At 38.7% G+C, this 20,802-nt stretch overlaps 2 protein-coding genes across 11 annotated transcripts in view; one reads left to right on the top strand and one right to left on the bottom strand.

The window, feature by feature from the left end:
* The window catches only part of LOC105490258 (sarcoglycan gamma), a 100,076-nt gene extending 93,548 nt beyond the window's left edge, over positions 1-6,528 (top strand). For 2 of the 3 annotated variants that reach the window (XM_071081556.1, XM_071081555.1), the window contains exon 8: positions 2,292-6,528. In XM_071081556.1, coding sequence (XP_070937657.1) covers positions 2,292-2,465 — 174 coding nt within the window. In that variant the 3' untranslated portion in view covers positions 2,466-6,528. The remainder of the gene's footprint in view (positions 1-2,291) is intronic. The other variant, XM_011755713.2, reaches the window with a different exon arrangement.
* Positions 6,529-6,761: 233 nt separating this feature from the next.
* Positions 6,762-20,802, bottom strand: part of LOC105490256 (sacsin molecular chaperone) — a 107,891-nt gene continuing 93,850 nt past the window's right edge. For all 8 annotated transcript variants that reach the window (XM_011755704.3, XM_011755706.3, XM_011755708.3 and 5 more), the window contains one exon: positions 6,762-19,636. In XM_011755704.3, the coding sequence (XP_011754006.2) occupies positions 8,082-19,636 (11,555 nt within the window). In that variant the 3' untranslated portion in view covers positions 6,762-8,081. The remainder of the gene's footprint in view (positions 19,637-20,802) is intronic.

Genomic DNA, 20,802 nt, shown 5'->3' with positions numbered 1-20,802 from the left:
AATGCACAGACCCCCCTACACGTGAAATGTGGTGCAGCAGGCAGAGGATTCAGCTGGCAGTCAGGAAGCCTAAGTCCTAGTGCTAGATCAAATTCCCTCATTACCTGTTTGAATTCGGGAATCTTATCCGGCCCTCTCTGGGCCTGTCTCCTCAAATAGGGATATAATATTTGCTCAATTATGTCATAGGGTTTTGAGGCACTACTTAGGAATATGGGTGCCAACATTTTGAAACTACATTACTGTGATATTAGTAGGAAGGTGTAGTAAAGGTGTAGGTGGATATGGTGCCATCATCGAGCGGGCCGTGAGAACAGCCCCAGAGTGTGGGCAGGACCCATCAGATGACAGCCTGCTAGTGGAACACAGTTCTTCAGGGGAAGCCACTGCAAGTCATAACCTATGAAGTTATGATGTCAGGAGCAGATAAATGCAGAAATAAAAATCAAGAATGTTGGAATTTCATTGTGAAATCATAATGTCACTACACACTTAAAAATGTATTACCAGCCTGGTGTAGTGGCTCACGCCTGTAATCCCAGAACTTTGGGAGGCTGAGGTGGGCAGATCACGAGGTCAGGAGATCAAGACCATCCTGGCTAACATGGTGAAACCCCGTCTCTACTAAAAATACAAAAAAACAGAATTAGCCAGGCGTGGTGGCGGCGCCTATAGTCCCAGCTGCTCGGGAGGCTGAGGCAGGAGAATGGCGGGAACCCGGGAGGTGGAGCTTGCAGTGAGCCGAGATCGCACCACTGCACTGCAGCCTGGGCAACAGAGCGAGACTCCGTCTCAAAAAAAAAAAAAAATTACCTTCACAAATGTAAACTTACCTTAATTTTGAAATGATTAGTTATTGACATGAAGTAGGAGTCACTTTTACAAGCAGCACACAGCCAGACCCATAATTCGAGTGGGTCTTCCTTATTATGAGGAGCTACTTCAAAGGGATGAGAGAGATTCCAACCTCTCACCAAACATAGTCCCATAAAGGCAAAAAAAAAAAAAAAAGATGCTTGGGTGGCAGTGTGTGGTCTATTCCAGCGGCTGGAGTTTGCTGGAAAAGTAGGGTCAAAAATGACAACTAGAAAAAAATTGACCAATTAACCACAAGAAAGGGGACAGGAGAAGCCAACAAGTTGAAAGTGTGTTAGTGAAAAGCAAACGCCTACAGAACCTGAGGCCCTGGGTAATAACTAAAGAGATTCTACTTGAAAAGCATATTGACACCTATTTGACTTCTTTGACCCTGACTGCACCAGACCACGCAGGGCGCAGAGCTGCCTGCGAGGCTGTGGGGTCGTGTGATCAAGCCTCACCGGGCAGGTCCACACCGGGAAATGCGTGCAGCCGACAGCAGGTTGTTAATCGACTGGAAGGCAAGGATAAGAGCCACACAAAATAAAGGAAGGAGCTCTCCTTGTTGGCAAGGACAGAATTATGCCTACCCACATTCCGTTTAATTCCTTATAACAAGTGAGTGCCCTGGAGTAGGCAACGTTTGGCTGCTGGATGTGACAATTTTTATTTCTTTATCAAAAAGATTTCCGAGCCTCAATCTTCGGCTCTTTGTTTGCATTTCAGTTTAAATTATCATATGACCAGAAAATCCAGTAGTTTTCATTTCATTTTAATTGGCTGAGTCTGTGTGTCTGCAGGTTTTCGGCTGATAGGAGGCCGTGCCATTTCAAATAACATTTAAAAGTTAGGGAAATGGTTGCCAGCTAATAGGATGAATTTAATTGCCTCTCATAGGAAAACAAAATCAGGAACAAAATCAGGAACAATCTCATTATTCATGGGTAGAAATTATTAAGATGAATCTATTTCGATGGATTGTACTTTATCCTAATGGGGAGGAGAGGATTTACGTAAAGTCAAAGTGAGTCACAAGATAAACGTGAAGCGGCAGAATTCTAGTATGTTTGACAAACAATTTTGAAAAGCGTTTTTAGAAGTGTAGCAACCAGTTTACTGAAACAAAAACAAACTGTAAAGGTGAAACACGTCTTCACAATGGGGTCACATTTCTAAGCTGGACTCAAACAATGACAAAAAGGAGAAGTGCCTCCCTCCAGTGCGGAAGGAATTATGACGTCCCAGCCTGCATGTAAAGTAGAACTAGGCTTTAAAAGAGTCGGATAATTACGAAATGACTCACATAAAGTCAGGTGCCTATTTCGTTTTCCATGAGGAGAAGAAACTAATTGGAAACCTTGTGAGAATGGGGATTTGCTGCTGACCAGGGTGGCCCTTCCTTAACACCTCGTCTCTCGTCTTCTTCCAACCAGCTTGTGCTCGATGCTGAAACCGTGTGCTTACCCAAACTGGCGCAGGGGACGTGGGGTCCCTCTGGCAGCTCACAGAGCCTCTACGAAATCTGTGCGTGTCCGGATGGGAAGCTGTACCTGTCTGTGGCCGGCGTGGGCACCACGTGCCAGGAGCACAGCCACATCTGCCTCTGAGCTGCCTGCGTCCTCTCAGTGAGGTGAGCTGTGCAGTGCCGGCCCCAGATCCTCACACCTAGGGAGCAGCTGCACATCGTGAAAGACCGAGGAAGCGTGGATGGGAAGTAAACGCTTCCAGAGGAACTCAGAAAAAAAAATGTGCCAGTGAAAAAGCGTTTGGACAAAACTACATGATCTCCAAATGCACGTGGATGTGAGACACAAAAGTTGAAGAAATGGAAAAGCAATGTGTTTTTCCACTGGATTAATTTTCACCAGAACAATTGTGAATTCTGCCTCACCTCCCCCATCTTGTCCCTGTGGGCACACACTCGGTGTGGAGTTAACGTGTGACGCTCCACTGTGGCTACCTAATGTCGTGTTGAGAGTAGCCTTGCTCAATACTAAAATGCCCCAAAGTTCTATACAGCATTTCCTTCACAGCATTCAAACTTCACATCCTCCCTTCAGTTCAATGCAAGTATGTCAGGTTTCACAAGAAAAATTTCAAGTTTTGAAGGGTATTTGAGGTTGATCTGGTTTTCAAGATGTAGTCAAAGGAATAAATCACACAAAATTAAACTTTCTGTATATAGTCAATAAAGAATAAAAATCAACCTCATTTTTCAGATTTCACAGTTTAAGGGTGTCTTACTTTTTTAATGCTTACAAATCTCTGAGGTAGGTATTATTTTTCCCCAAGTTACTGGTGGCAAAGGCTCAGGCAGAACAAGTCACAAGATCACATGGTAACTACTGAAATTAAACCAAAATATAACCCTCAATTTGCATAGCTCTTTACACTTTGAAAAAGTTTCACGTGCTGTGTCCGAAATACCCGTCTATGTGATAATTGTACAGAACTTATCTGACAAATAATGAAACTGAAGCCCAAAGAGGTTTTGTCTCTACCAAGATCAAAGGGCTAGTCTGTGGTACTTGCCTCCACACGATAGACAAAAGTCTGGATTTAACTTCATAGAAACAAGACACTCAGAGCTTGTGAAAATGTTTAGTGCCAATTGGCTATATAAGTTGCTACAGAAATCAAATAGGACACACTGAACCTCTGAAGACAGGTTCGTTTTGTGTAGGCCATCCGCTCACTTTGTAAAATGCCTTCTATCACAAAAAGTGGTGGGATTTGTTTTTGTTTTACTTATGATAAGAAGAATCTCCAAACAGGTGTAGGGAGACCAACAGCACTGCCACTTTCTAATGATACGACATATTAATAACTATAAATACAAGTTCAAATTCATTTTCCATAGTCTCAGAATCAAGAGAAAGTACAAAAGTGAACTCTTTATTCCTAATGCTTAGTAAGATGTTCATTTAACAGCATAGCCTGCTTATAACAACTCCCTGATGTTTAAATGGCCAGAATGCATAAACACTTGAAATTGCAAAATAAAAACACAGTGCTTTCCAAGCAGTTAAGAGCAAACTCAACTCAGTGTAATGCTCCTCACACTTCACAGGTGGTTGGGTGCTTTTACTTATAAATTGGTATTTACCTTTTTCCATTTGGTTGAGTCCTGAGTAAAAACTGCTTTCTTACTGTGACATTCCTATTGTCAAAGTAAATGGTTCCTGGTATTTTGTTCCCTGTTTGTGCGAAATATGCCTTCAAGCCCAGCTGATAGAACACGGAATCACTAAACATTTATAAACTAGCTTGGTTCTCATAGCGTATGTCCAAAAATTTGTGCTTAGATGATAAAGTGAGGTAAATAAAAATAGTCAAGTAGAAAGTGTGGAGAACAGAACCTTTTGAATAAAAGGTTTAAATTCTATTTTTTTGATCCTTAGCGATATGGAATAATGTTGAAAGAAGTTGTTATGGATAAATGCATTCTCCACAGTCAGGAATTTATTATCCTTCATTAGAATCAAAGCTTTTAGATGAGCTGTATTCTAAAATGCATTACATAAATCTGTCTTCTTAAACATATAATTTAAATTTTCACTGAAGGCATATGGTCTTGATTACAAACATATATCACAGGGTATATAGACTGATACTGCTATTATACTACGTGATTATAGACTATTGAGTGTTGCTACATTAGGGATCTAAAAATAGCACTCATTTCTTTCTCAATTTATGAACTGAGAAGTACATTCAAAAAGATGAAGATCAAAATTTACTACTATTATGCTTTAATAATAAAGATAGTGGTCCTGGCGCGGTGGCTCACGCCTGTAATCCCAGCACTTTGGGAGGCCAGGGCGGGCGGATCACAAGCTCAGCAGATCCAGACCATCCTGGCTAACACGGTGAAAGCCCGCCTCTACTAAAAATACAAAAACTTACCTGGGCTTGGTGGCACACACCTGTTTTCCCAGCTACTCAGGAGGCTGAGGCAGGAGATTCACTTGAACCCGGGAGGTGGAGGTTGTAATGAGCTGAGATTGTGCCACTGCACTCTAGCCTGGGCAATGGAGTGAGACTCTGGCTCAAAAAAATAAATAAAATAAAAAATAATAATAAAGATAGCTGTTTTGCAGCAAAATGGACTTCCTAATAACTTCACAGCTGAATAAAATACAAACCACTCTGGTCACAGGCAGCACTAAAGTCTCCCAACTTCTACAATCACTACGTGAGGAGGATGGACAGATGCCTTCTCTGAAAGCAGCCAAATTCACATTAAAAGAGTCAAGCCATGTGTGTTGGGTTCCCCCCACCAACCCCCACCAGGTCATCCAGCAAGTTAAGTCTGTGCTCCTATGGGAAACAGGGAATGAGGGTAGGAGCTCTTCTGAAAGGACAGAATTTTGTGCACGATAGTTTTCAGATTGTGTCTGCTTCTGTAGCTTTGTGTCCCCTTCTTTTATTCCTTTGAAACATCGCCTCTTACTGGGCTTTAGCAGTCTTCTTCACATAGTAAATTCCACTTCAAATATGCTTCTATATGCTATTTTCTACCAGCACTATAAATGTCATCCTTGAGATCTACAAAACATTTAAACTACCAAAAATGTCATCTGGCACTAATGAAACAAGTACATCCCACTCATCCCAAAATCAGACCTGTGAACAACTCAGACCTGTGAACAACTCCTCTTCATTCTGTTAAATACTATTTTAAGATTTTACCCAAATCATTTTTGGGCTCTCGGCACTGCCTGCTCCGTTAACTAACTGTATGGTGCTTTTCACTCGTGTCCTCACGGAGACTATGAACCACTGGGCCATCCTGCTGGGGACGCCCTGTCCCTGGAGCCTCTGCAGCAGAGACCCTGCTCACGAGTGCAGCTGCTGCTCCATCCCTTTCCTGGGGGAGCAGCCGATCCACGACAGACAGCACACAGCTTCCTTTGTCTTTTTAAAAGAAGCAAACCATGGAAAAGGGTGGGGGAAGTGCAAAATAAGAAAACAGTCAGGTCCAAAATTCCTCATCCTCAATTTCAGTATCTAAAAAGCTTCAAAAAGTGAAAATTTTCAAATAAGTCTGCCGTAAACTATTGGTGGCAAAAGTTGACTCAAATTACATAAGGCTATTTATCAGGTCTGTGTATTCAATTTAGCGTGAACCCTCATAGACTTCATTGCAGAAATACACTAATGCATTTGATTACAGGTACAGCCTGACCCTGGTGGGAGTGCTTCATTAAAAAGTTATATATAATTGTATTAATTTTCTAAAATCAAATTATCAGGTTTTTGGTGGTTTCTTTTGCCTGGAAAAACACAAAACTTCAACTAGATCAGCTATCAAGGCCAAATGAGGTTTTCTGTGTAAATTTTAATATTCAAAAGCAATAAAATCTAAGTGCTGAACTGGAGCTTCGGAGTAGCAAGTCCTTTACATAAAGCTGAAGACGCACGATTCAGGTAGCTCCAGAACAGAGCGCGCTCTTAGCCCTCATCCGCCTAACTCTGAAGACTTGTACCTCAGCTACAAAGATGAAGAACTCATATCTGTCAGTAATAAAGCATGAATTAGTCCCAGACATGCAGCTGTCCCTGAGGCAAGGGAAATACCAATTCAGTTCTACCTAGAGGAAAAAAATATTTAATGTATCTGTTTCCAAACACATATATACCATATATGTCAACTAATCTGATTCCCTAAAAAGGTGACATAAACTCAACTAAATCAATGAGGACCTAAACCTAGTATATAAGTACTTTATATTCTATTAATCCTAAAAAAGAAATCTGTAATTCCAGCATGAAAATATACAGGAAAATATTTTCCTAATATTTCCAATAAACACACACCTAGACACACATCAAAATTCAATATTAAGATGTTAAGTTTGATTTCCAATGAACTATTTCCCAGGAAATACCCATTACGATGATTTCATATGTACATTTTGCTTTATTAAAAGTATGGCACCTTATATAACAGCAGAAATAATTACATGGTTTCGCATCCAGAAGCAATACAGGGTGGAGGTGCAAACATTCCTTATTACCGATAAAAGTAAAAAAGTTTTAACATGTTCTGTAAGCCCTTAATTGCATAAAATATATTTAGCATCATTTACAGCCAGTACACTTATATAAACTAATTATCATTACCTTTCTTTTATATTCTGCGACAGAACTATGTTACAGAAGTATGGTGAGACAAATGTGAATTAAATGTCAGTTCTGACCATGGAGAAATATAAGCTGATCATTATAAGCTACTAGATAACACAATGATTTTAACAATTGTTAATGTTTTTAAAGTTAAAAAAAAAACTCCACTAAGTGCCATATTGAAAGAAAAGGTTTTTTTTTTTTTTTTTTTTTGAACTGCAGCACCTTTAGACAACAAAAGATTGCATCCTGTTCAACCACACTATATAAATTATAACATTTGTGGAAAATATATACACACAAACATAAAGCAAGTGTTCTAACAGTTAATAAATGTTGTCTTGGCAAGCAGTTTCCAGAAACAATACTAACATCTCATCTGGTAATAAGAACTGCCACCATTTTTAGTTTTCCATTGCTATCTTCATGAAACAGGAAGCCTGTAAACAAAAGATGTCAAAAAAATTTAAATAAAGATGTAAAGTGCACTCAGTGCACTCTAAAAAGTACTACCTTCACACTCTTAGTCAAGTAACAGGATTAAAATACTGTACCATTTCTTAAATGCACTGAGTACGACATAAAATTGCAACAAATTCATAATCAGAGCCAGCTGATAAGAAAATAATGCATCCAAGAAGATCCACTTAAAAAAATGACAAACTACAAAGACTTAATTCCCCTTATGTTTAAATCAATGATATGTCCAGTGTTTCATTAGCTCCTTCAAAAATACCATGTTAAAAACATAAAATTCACTTCCTCTTAACCAGAGACATACATAGACTCTTATCTAACAAACTGCTAAGCTTTGGTTATAGAAAGTGCAGCTCAATAATGTACCATCCCAATCATTCAAATCCATCCACCTGTTTTGCAGCTCACCACCATCTCAAAATACTTTTCTTCTAGATTCAGTTAAGGTTTTCCGTTGGTATTCATGCACATAACAACTCCAGAATTCTCCCAGAGCAATCTGCAATGTGCTTCACAATTCCTAGCTAACTGGCAATGAAGCTTAATGAAGTACAGCAATTTATATTTGTGCTACAACACATTCAAGATCTACCTCTTTTTTTCCCCCTTAAATGCCTTCACACTTTTTGTTGTATAAAATTTTCAAGTTTTATTATGATACAGGCAGTACATTCCATCACCCTCATAGCAACCTCAGAAGTGAACCTGTCATTTGGGATCTGAGGAAAGGGAAGCAAATCAGGATATCTTGTTTTTAAACTGTCTACACCATAAGCTTCCAATGTGTGAACATCATTTGTCAGTCCTTCAAGTTGCTGACTATATTCCTCTATTTTCTGAGCAAGTGCAGTTGGTTTTACATCTTTATCAGACTTTCCCCTCACAGCATAGTCAGCTGCAACCAAAGCTAACTTGGTAGAAAGGTAACATTTAAAGCACACCCACTCATTGGCATTTTTATGAAGGTCATTCCTGGCAGCTGAGAAGTTTGCTCTGGCTTGTCTTAGCCATCTGCGTGCTTCCACTGGATTGCCCACCGACTTGAAAGTGGGAGGAACAAAGAACCTTTGAGAGTAAGTCTGTCCAGCTGAAGGGGGGCATTTTTCTTTGTTCTGTTGCTGTCTTTCAGATTTATGGCTCGTTGCCTCTTGATTCCATGAAGTATAGAATCTCTGAAATGAGTACTTGTCTGACTGAAATCGGGATGCTGAGGTTGAAAACGTTCGTCTGGAAGCCCTGTCTGCATTTTGATCTAGAAAAGCCTGTTTTTCTAATCTGTTGATTTCATTCTGCAAATGTTTAAAAACTTCATTGGCAATGTCATGGTTCTCTGGATTTTTGTCAGGATGCCATTTCAAATACAACCGCCTAATAATCTTTTTTCGTTCCGATTCTGGAAGCTTCCATGCTTGCTCCACCACAGATGTCACTTCTTTTAAGATTTCTGGTAAAGAATTAACCTTAAGCTTTTTGGGGGACTGATGTTTTGAAGAAGTCTTGTGGCTCTCTCTACCAGAGAAAAGAGGAGGAATGCTTCTCAGGCCAGGGGCAAGGAACTCAGTAGGGCTGGTTGGCGTAGAAGGAGCACTGTCTCTGCTTTGAGAGCTTTCGTCAGGTCTTGAAAACTTATACAGATCAAGAGAGCTAACTATTTTATATTCACTATAACCAATATCTATCTGATATATCTTTCCTAGAAAGCTAGAATTGTCAGCATCTTCTCTTTCAACTTCTTGTACAATAATTGCATATGTGTATGTTGGCTGGTATGATCCATAGATATCACCACCTTCAGCATCAACAAGGTACCCAACATATTCTCCCGGGTAAAAAACATTCATTGGGTCCATAAGCAAAGTGTAATGAATTTCGGCAGGAATTGGTGTGCCGGGCATTGGAAGTTCCAGTTTTGATGGCTCTGAAGAGTCATATTTCACTCCCAAACTGTCAAGTTTCTCCCCGATCCTGTAAATATCATTGCATCCTAGCATAGCAATTAAATATGAAGTGTCAGAAATCAAATTGTCAGTTGCTGACTTAAGAGTCATTGCCAATGCTAAGAGGAAGTTAATGTCTTTACTGTCTGAATGTTGAATGTACAGCAGGATGACTGCATTACCAAATCTCTTCAAAAAAGCAAAAGTTTCACTTCTGCTGTGGGGAATAGGATTAAAACCTTTAACTCTTAACGTTGTTTGAAGCTTTTCAAAACAGGACACTTTCAGTCCTTCTCTTAGGGCTTTGCAAAGTCTTATGGCTTTTTCTTCATTGGCTAGAAAAGCATTATCATTTTCATGCTTCATAATTCTAATTAGTCCTGTAATGAACTGTTCAGAAGACAAGAGTAACTGCAATCTTCCTTGAAGAGAACACAACGCTCCAAACTGACAAACTTTGGGAGTCTCTTCATCTAACTGTTCTTCAAGTATACTGCTCAATAATCGAGGTCTAAGTTTCTGAGGAAAGAGCATTATCAACTTAGTATGAAATCCATGGTCTTTCCCTAAGTAGCACTGGCTGAGATCAACCAACATTTGCACACCAATATTCCCCTGGATTCTACTTTTATAATGTGGGGCATCATCAAACACTAAGATGCTTGACTTCACCAATCTACCATCCTGGCTTGGGAGGTAAAGTGCAAGGTCTCGTACATTCTCGAGATCATTCCTCACCTTGACTGAATCATTCTGTAGACTCTTGAACAGACCGGAAACTACTCTCTTAACTGTACGCATTTCATTGGGATCTAATTGTTTGCCCTCAGAATTTTTAAATATGCGGCTTAACACTTCAACGTATTGCTTAGTTGAAATAATATCTTCAGTACCTAAATGTTTGAACAACTGGTGAAATGTGCCAAGTTCTAAAGGTAGCTTGTACAAGTAAGGTTTAAAATCAGATTCATATTCTAGGTTTATGACTACCTCCTCAGGCTTCAGAAGCTTCCAACCATCTTCTACCATCACAAAAGCAACCCCTCGCAACTGAAAACGAAATTCCCTTTTTTCTGCACTGAGGAATTCATATATGCTCCTTAAGACTTTTGCTCTAGTTTTTACCATTTCTTCATCCAAAGTTGTTATGTTGCATATGTTTCTGCAGTTATTGATTACTTTATCAAGAGGAGGATCCAGGTTAACATTAAGCATATTTAAAACTTGTTCAAGCTGTTCTTGTGGACCAAGGTCACTACCTTCTTGTTCTTTAATGCTTAAGGGTGTAGCTTTCTCTGGAAGAATAGGGCAGGATGTCCATAACAGCTGGAGTACATCACATTGCTTGAATTTTGGATTTACCTGTGCTCCATTGAACTTTATAAGAGGAAGTGTTCCATTTACCTCTTGATATTGAGGATGAAATCTAATGAATTCCGCGGGGGCCCGCTCAGGACATAAGAATGGTATTAAAGATAGCTCTTTCAGAAAATTACCAGATAACAAATCCATTCGTTCTTGGAATATATGATGCAGAAGGATATCAACTGTATTTTGCAATGTTTCTTTGGACCAGTTTTCTGTATTAGCCCTCACACTGATTTCCTTAGCAAATTGTAACAACTGCTGCTGAGAAAGTATGTATTTTAGTCCAATATTTCTTAAGAATTCCACCCAGGATGTCATAAATGTAACATGATTTTTGGGTTTTATAAGTTGTTCCAATTTCTTAAAGAAATCATTAGGAATAAACAATTTTTCAGGAAGCATAACTTCAAAAACTCTCACAGTTCTATCATAGAAATGCTTTGCTTGCTTTAGTCTACTGTTAGCATCATGGATTATCAATAAACTTTCCAGTTTTTCAAAAAGTTGTTCCTTAATCTCTGATAATTCCTCAGCACTTGATAATCTATTCTTAAGGTAAATTAAGTGCTCTAATTTTGCATCATAAGAGAGATTTTCAATTTTTGGTAAGAGGTGTTTTAAATATACCTCAAGATCATCTACAGGTACACAACCAATCACCTCATACAGTTCTTTTAAGTGTATTTTTTCTTCAAGAAATGCAGATGATGATGATTGTGTCCATTTTTCCACTTCAGCTGGAGGGATACTTTTTGTAAGTACATAGCATGTTCCAAATTTTGCAATACTCACATAGCGGCCACTGATGGATTTATAGCACGGAAGTGACTTTAAAATTTTTATATCATCTTGGGACATCAAATGATTCAAATTGCAGTTGAAATACATCAAAAGTGCTTCAAAATCATTTTCTACTAATTTTTCTGTTCTAAATGTTGAAGTTTGGACCATATAATGTAGAGCCTTCAAGATGCTTGTGGGGCTCTCTATATTTGCCGTGTGACATGACAACAGAGGAACAAATGCACTGTCTTTGGAACAGATTTTGTTCAAAGCAAGCTGAATACAGCCAGCTTTCATTAGAGCATGAAAAACTTTATCACTCTGGGCATTTGGAAAAACTGCAATGTGCATAAGGCTGAGAGGAAGCAGAACATCTCCTTCAGGAACCACAAGCTGGTTGGCTGAAACAGTAAACTTTGTTCCTGGAAGCAATGCCCAGTCTTTTAGAGTATCAACAACAACGTCAAATGTTGGTTTTGTTTCTTCCTGATCTTCTTTCAGACTTACAGATTCGCTGATAAAATGCCATGCATTCTTAAGCCAAGACTCACTTGCAAAATTGTCTTTCCACTTCGTGCAACTTTTGGTCTTATATTCTCGAGGCAACACAGAGGATAACAAATCAGCAAAGCTGGAAATGTCAAACACTTTTGCAACTTTACAGTTCAGTAAAATATTACTATATTTCAAATATAACGTATTCATAAACAAGTCTTTGCGGGATGGAATCAATTCATGATATGTTGTTAGAAACTTGGGTCGTTTTGCATCAAAAGTTTGCAAAACACTGTCCAGTGTAATGAGAAGGGGCAGTCCCTCAACTTCAATCTCATTTTCTTCTGCATCTTTAAAACAATAATCAACTAAAAGTTTTAAACTATGAAAAAGTTTTAGATTAGTCTGCTGCAGACGACAAGGCAGCTTCCCAATATGGCAATTAGTGTCAGGAGAGGAAAATGTCATTAAAAAAGATCTGATATCAGCAGGGGTCACATAACTAACAGGAATATCTGCATCTATAAGACAGTGGTAAAGATTAGCAGTTTCATCACAGTTATAAACCAAGTTGAAACCAATTTCTAAAAGGAGATGTTTCAGCCTATAGACATTCTCTGCTACTGTTTTGCGTGTGGTGATATTATAATCTGCATTTTTAAGGTGTTGTAATTCATCCTGTAGTAAATTGTCAAAAAATGGTCTAGTTTTATTTGAAGTAGACATATTGATCCAAGTAATTATAACTGCAGAGTGCAAGTCAGAGCCATCAATATTTGGAGCCCGCACAACAGGTAAAAGACGTTTCATGTCTTCGTGAATGCAACTGTAAAGTGCTTTCACTAGACAATATAAATCTGGCTGTAGATCAAGACGGTTAACTGGGAAAAATGATAAAAACTTCTTTAAAGTGTCCTTTACAACATGAATAGGGGTGTTCTGTAACACTGATAATGTTGGATCAGAACCAGGGAAATACCGTTTTTTTAACTGTATTAGCAATTCAACATATGCAGGAGCTATTAATGCTGTCATTAAACTGTTATTCCAGTCACTTCGAACACCAACTCCATTATCATCACGCCACAGGTTCCTTCTGGCTGAATCCAGTGCAAAGTGGCCATTCACATGAAATGGCAGCCCAGTCTCCAAAGAGAGAGGCAAAAAGCAGAAGGCCCTATGGGGTTTTTTATAGTTGTGAGTAATGCAGGCAGCTACTCCACCACGTGGGAAAAGAGTAATATCTTGGTTCTTGTGAGCTGATATGACACTCTTAGATACTTTCTCCATACTTGAAAAGCCTGATCTATTACAAACTAGCCACGTAGTAAGATTTCCTTCAGAGTCCTCAGTATCCATAGTATAGGTTATCTGTTGAACTGGTATGTCTTTGAGCTGCCTCTTTTTAGTAACACTATCAATTACAGATGCATGAAACTGTTTCCTTTTCAATCTGTCTCCATCTGTGATTTTGCCCTTTACTGAATACAGCACATTTAGAGCTCCAGTACTTTTATCTATTTCACAAATAGAAATTTTTTCCATGTGATTAAGAAACATTAGAAGTTCTGCCCCATCTGAGCGCAGTTTGTCCAAAAGATTCTGGACCATTCTGTCTGATGCTGGAACGGACGAAATTTCCGAAACTTTTGCCATTTCTGCATTACGAAGAGGAAATCTGAACATTGTGCAATTATCCAGTTTAAAGTGGGTTCCCAGATAAAGATCCAGAACATCTGAGAACTGTGTCCTAAAATCTGCATCCAAATCTCTAAACATGCGTCCAGGACTAATGGATGTGGCCCCTGGTGCGTATCGGGCATGAGGATCAAAAATACACAGGATGTCATTGCCAGAAATAAAAGATGGGCAGTCTGTGATATGATATACAGAATTGAATCCTATTCCATATTGTCCAGTTTTATAAGGATTTCCTTCTTTCGTGCCTTTTCCAAGATTCTGAATTCCTCTAACATCATCTTCTGTAAATGGCTGGTTGTTGTACACACAAAGTGCTGGCCCTTGCAATGGGGCCCACTTATCATCAAATATTCTATCAACTGGATGCTGTCTAGGGTCAAACACAAAACAGATTTCTGTCGCCTTTGCATCATCAGCATTTTGAAGAAGCTCTTTCAACATTTCCTTTTCAGAAGGATATGCATTAAGGATGCTCTTAATTCTGCTGGTCAATTTTTCTTTCTGTCCAAATTCTGTGCCAAGTGTTGTAAAACAGACATTAGATGCATATCTTTCTAAGGCTTTGTGTCGCTTTGGGACTGCTCCTAGTTTTACTGCTACTTCCCTGGGTATGTCAGCATGACAATATTTTACAGTGGTATCCTTTACTTTTATCCAAGGGCAATCATTGTAGCATAACGATTTAGCAGGGAGAAGCATAAGATTAGTATCCGGCAATAATATCTTGCCATAATTTTTCTCACAAAATTCTTGTTTCTTTTCTCTAATGAGACTCCATATTCCTTCACTGATTATTCGCCGGCAAAGCTGAAAATTCTCTTCTGTTATTTGCTTTGTTCCTCTTTCTTGATCAATAGATTCCAAAACAAGAGCAAAATCTTCAACAGTGAATGACTGCCTCACACCCACACTTTCAAAAAGTTCACGGAAATTATTTTTATATTTATTAGGCAACTGATAAAGGTATGGCGCTGCCTCAAAATTTAAATGAAAAGAAACCTTTTCTGAGTCAACATATGCATTCTCAACGAGAATGAAGCTAAAGGGCTTTAACTTATCAATAATTGATATCTTAGTGACGTCATTTTGCATCAAGGCTTCATGAAGGTATTTGTAGCAAGCATTGGTGATATTCTCCTGGTACAGTGTAATTCCATCATCAACTGATTTTGCAACTTCTTTCAATTGGTTTATAACCAGATCAACTGTTGGCTTCTTGAGTAATCCCAAAAACTCTTTAACAGCCAATGACACTGAACCACAACCTCTAAAGGAATGAGAATTTTCATTTAGAATTGGTTGCAAAAGACAAATTATATCTTGATGTTCAGCTGTATAAAGGTCAGTTGCTGCAAACATGGTTTCAGGTTTAAAACTGTTACCTTTCCAGTCCAAAGAAAAACCTGCTGGTTTTGTCAAAAATGGAAGGAAGGGGATTGTTTGATATTTTGCAGCAAAATCCTTTGCTCTAGGATCCCTTATTTTTAGTTTCTCATCAATAAGACTCAATAAGATACTACTTCTTAGGCATGCAGCAACATGATCACTTTTATTAATTTCAGCCACTGACTCTGCACGTTCTAGCATGTCATCCCATAAAATATCATCTTTTGCCATACCTAACTGAACTAGTTTAATCAAAATAATAGGATTGAGATAATCCTGAGTAGAACCATAAGGGAATCTTCCATCTTTAATGTCAAATAACTTTGCAACTCGTCCTTCAGGGTGGATCAATCTTGATGGCAAAACCAAAGGATGCCCCTCCAAGGAACAAGGAATGCATGGAGTAACACGAAGAATTCCCGAGAACTCATCAACTTTTTCATTTAGAACAAAAATCATTAAAGGATCTCTAAGTTCTGCTTCAATTTCTTGAATATTTGGAAAAAACACTTCAGAAAAAAACTGTTTCTCTGAAAATGTGTTTTCAAGTAGTATCTGTTTGCAGCCAGCTTCTTCAAATCCTGATTTTACCGAAGAAGGAAGTTCAACAGCACAAAGGTTTTTGGACCCAGTCTTCTTGAGGTATTTCAAAAATATCTTGAAGGCTGCTGAACCGACATCTCTTCTTTTAAGTATACAGTCATCTAGAAATCTTACATTCTTCATGGAAACCCAAGTAGATCCATCAGAGAAGACTTTGGTCAATTCTTTCCCTTTTCCATGAGCTACATCTTCATAAAATCCTTGGCAAATTACAGAAAAATCATCATGAACTAAATCAGGATCGGGCCACACTGCGTAGTAAGTATAATCTACTAGCTCCCCACTAGTGGCCAGGTCCCGTAAGACACTCAGTGCCTGTAAGTAAGCTTTCACAATAACATGTCTCATGAACGTGGTATTCCATCGTCCTTTTGTATCTGTTTTCCAGATTTCTTTCCTATTTGATGTAACAGCAAAGCACCCATTGATGTGAACTGGCAAGCCTGTTTTTATTCGTAAAGGTAAATAGCAAAACACCTCTCCAATGTGTGGTTTCACAGTCCACTTCTGGTCCTGGATTTCTGACAGCAGAACTCCTACTGCCCCACATGGAACCAATCCTAGTCGTCTTCCACTCTCACTCAGGGAAAACTTCAGAGCCTCTCCTGTGTCCATGCAAGTACACAGAAGCCACGTGGTACACTCTACTGTTTTTTGTGACAACTCATCTGATGGCTTTTTTGATGGGCCAGACTTAGCCATTTCAAAGAAAGCAGCTGGGTCATCATCTGGACCTCTAAAAAGTGGCGACTGTAAATCAGCAATCCTTCTGAAGACATGGTGAAATTCTTCCACTGTGATCTGAAGAATGCAAGATGACTTTGGTTCATCACTGGGAAGCTTTTTATTACTGCTGCTGCAAGTCTTCATGAGCTTAGCAGCCTCTTTTAAAACACTTAAGACAGGTGTGTTCAATGCTTTGGAAGAGCAGGATTTTTTTTTAATTATTACTGTATCTTGTGCTAAGCTGGGGTTGGTTTCCTCAATTTTCAAGTACTTCAAATACATTGACTTTACACTCTGAGTGAAAATGATAAGCCTGTGTCCACAGAGACTAAATTCATCCACAAGAGAATAAATATCTGCCGTATTATAGCAAGTACTACTAACTTCACTCACTTTTGCTTCCTGTTGAGTTCTAAAGGACAGTCGGAAAAGAGTTCCATTATAGCTGTAAGGTGCTTCTACAGTCAAAGGTAACTGACAGCCAAATACATCTATAAATGGTTTGAACTGATTAGGAAATTTTCTAAGTCTTTTCTGTTGTTTACTCCAATTAATTTTGATCCCAGGATTGGATTTGTCTTTAATGTGTTTACTGATATGGTTTATGTTTGGATCGAACATTATCATGAATTCCCGACTCATAATGATGGGAATGTCAGTGATATGGTACACAGAATTAAATCCAAGACCAAATTTTCCAACTTTGTCAACTTCTGCCCTTTTTAAAGATTCTCCTAACCTAGTTATGTTCACAAAATCTGAATCTGAGAATTGAGAATTGTTGAATGACCACAAAGCAGGTCCATGACAAGCTGCCATCCCTGGGTCTAGGAGATTCTCTCTTATGTCCATATTTCTTCTCATATCAATCAAGAAACTGCATTCTGTTGCATTTGCATCATCAGCATTTTGAAGTAGTTCTTTAAAAATATCTGACACTGAAGGGTATTCTTCCAGAATATTTTTAATTCTTACAGTAAGTGGTTCTCTTTGTCCTGACTGCTCAAATCCCATGTTTTCAGGATTTATCAGTCTTGTACTAAGGCATGGAACTTTGAGCCATTCTGCAGTTTTCATGGGTATGTCCTCATGCACCAAAATGATTGGTTCCACAGAATCTTCAAGTAAGTCATTAAGGTCATCAACTTTAATGTCACAATAACAGCATTCGTGAATTGGCTTCATGATAAGTTTAGAAGGATTTTTGCTATGATGTATAGGAACTGGTGTGTTGGGGCTTGCTGGAATCTGATTGCTATATAGCCATCTGATAATATTCAACATAAGATGAAGATTTTGTTTGCTTTCTTGTTCACTGAGATCTTGGTCACTTTTGAGATATATCTTCTGAATAACCATGGAAATATGATCTGATGTCAACTCCTCTATTGAACCACAGACCTTAAATAGTTGGTGGAATTTCGCCATGGTTTTAGGTACGTTATGCAAATAAGGCTGAAGGTCAAGATCATGGATTGGTTTAATCACAGCTTGGGCAAGTGGACAAAACTTCTTGCCAGTCCAAACCCAGGGAAATTTTAAGGCTCTAAAAGAATCTTTCCCTTCATTTAGATGATCATGCATGAATCCATAAATTTCAAGCAAAATATGCTGGAATTGATAGTAGTCTTCATCACTAAAGGTTTTTGAAGTATACCAATCAACGACAATTTTAAAGTGTTTTAAGACAGCACTAATGCTAGGTTTTGTGAAGATCCCTAATGCTTTTTCCAGGTTTACATGGATACTTTCAACAAGAGGAAGTGAGGAGCCAATGAGAATTGCATGGCCTACATCACACATATCTGGTGGTGCACAGAGATTACACAGATCTCCTTTCCAGACTAAAGAGCCTGGGTAATTTGGAGGCCTTTCCTTGCAGGCTGGAACCCATTTTATTTTCTTCAATGTCATCTTTCCTTCAGATGATTGTAACAGTGTGTGATTCTTATTTAAAACCAGTAAGAGGGTTTTGGCTTTCTTCAGAAGAACATCCTGATCTGGACAAGCACTGCCCTGTAAGGCTTCAATTTTTTTTGCCACTTGCACAACATCTTTCTCTTGGAGACTGGCTTCATTTTTTAAACCAATCTGTCTTAAGGAGTGAAGAATATCTGGTGAGGTAAAAACTGAGGGTGGGAAATAGGTTCCTTCTTCATTACAAAAGAGATCCTTTAGTACTTCTATATCAGGGTCAAAGAGTTCGCCAGCTGATACCATCTGTTCCTGTGATATCTGGATGAATTTTAATGGTGTTAACCACTCAAGCACATTTGGATTCTCATTTTTAAGAGAAGACAGATTCTCAAGGACCCATAACATAAGCTGTGTTACCTCTTCATGTGAATAAAATGCATTTTCAATATCTTTTAAAACAAGCTTTAAGCAGCTAGTGGTCTTTAACTGTTCTATTTTCAACATGTTTGCCAGACGAATAGTAGCTTCATCACTACTGTCTATTACTGAAATAGAAAGTCGCAGATCTGCTGGGAGCTTGGCAGTATGGTGTAAGACTTTACAACCTTTCAATTTTGTATAAGCGGAAATTCCCTGACCAGAAGAATGGTTAATGCGCTTGAATATTGCCAATTCTTGAATAATTCTTTTCTCTTTCTCACTGCTATCAGTTAAACTAGCCAAGAACTTCCTCAGGGCATCTTTGTGTGTTGGAAGTAGCGAAGTTATTTGATTACACAATTTTTGCAATGGCATCTTCTCCATTATCTGCAAAACAGCACTTGGTAATGGTGAATGAATATATTTTTTAATAAGCGGATGTTGTATAGATGCATCTAATTTTTTAAGGACAAATCCTCCAAGTTTTTGTACAATGTCTGCTAAAAATTCTGGAAGCTGTGCTTCAGATTCATCATCTAAAATGACTAATGATGGAATCCTGAGTCTAATGAGTTCCACACATGCCTGACCTTCCTCTAGTATAGTTCTGGGGATAAGTGGCATCTCATCAAATAAAGTCAAATCCTCTGAAAAATGTATATAAAGATTTTTCCAAACCATCTTAAGCCATGAAACAGATGGGTGATTTCTGTTTTCATCAAATGGATACCATTGAACGATCAATTCTCTGCCAGGCCAGAATGTATTCATTACTTCCTTGATAAGACGTGCAAATCGTTCTGGATTTAGAAGCTGCAGCTGAGTGCATGGTCTTCCTGTAAATCATACACAGAAATGTCATAAATACATATCATTCTACTACAGTAGCTTTCTATTCTCACAAATAAGACAGTACTGGAAAGGTCGTTTCGTTGCTTTTTTGTTTTTTTTTTTAAGACGGAGTCTCGCTCTATCATCCAGGCTGGAGTGCAGTGGCGCAATCTCCACTTACTGCAAGCTCCACCTCCCGGGTTAACGCCATTCTCCTGCCTCAGCTTCCCAAGTAGCTGTGACTACAGGGGCCCGCCACCACACCTGGCTAATGTTTTTTGTATTTTTAGTAGAGACGGGGTTTCACCATGTTAGCCAGGATGGTCTCAATCTCCTGACCTCATGACCCACCTGCCCTGGCCTCCCAAAGTGCTGGGATTACAGGCATGAGCCACCGTGCCTGGCCAGTACTGGAAAGTTTTCTAAGAGCTGGAAGTACATGTAAAAATTCGGCAAAACTGGGCTAAAATAATTTTTAAATAATAATAGTGATAGAAACTCTATATATAAATCCGTATTTACAATAACCTGTGAGAGAAATCATTCTGCCTGGAAAATGCTTATTTTAAATAAATATACAAAATGTATTTAAATATGTTTTTTAAAGTATCCTATAATGTTCTGCAAATGAAATCAATATGGAAAACAATGTTTAGCACTTATTTGCCCACAAAAACACCAAGAAAAAATGCAGATAAAATTTATACAAGAATCTTTTTTATTTAAAGGTAAAAATTGATACGCGACCCCAATAAAGGCTGACTATGCCTCATCTGAATGCTTGTGACCAGAAGTGTTTCGGATTTCGGATTCGTTTGGACTTTGGAATATTTACATTGTATTTACCAGCTGAGCATTCCAAATCCAAAAATCTGAAATCCAAAATGCTCCAATGAGCATTTCTTTTGAGTGTCATGTAGATACTTGTTGCAGATTTTGAAACATTGGGGGTTTCAGATTTTTGGGTTAGGGACACCCAACCTGTATGAAGGATGTTTTGTGTTAACTTCAAGTTTCCAGGAGCCACGCAGCTGCATGACCTACAGAGAAGGGCATGAAGTCAGTGCACAGAGGCTGGAGTCTCAGTTGCAGCTGACCAGTGCTTTCTGCAGCTGAGGCAGCAATGAGACTTACGTGGTTTCCTTTCAACAACTAAACAGATGTCTAATTT

Source organism: Macaca nemestrina, chromosome 16 (genome assembly GCF_043159975.1).
Source record: "Macaca nemestrina isolate mMacNem1 chromosome 16, mMacNem.hap1, whole genome shotgun sequence".
Taxonomy (NCBI): Eukaryota; Metazoa; Chordata; class Mammalia; order Primates; family Cercopithecidae; genus Macaca; species Macaca nemestrina.
Note: the sequence above shows the minus strand (reverse complement) of the source record. Positions and strands in the feature narration are given on the sequence as shown.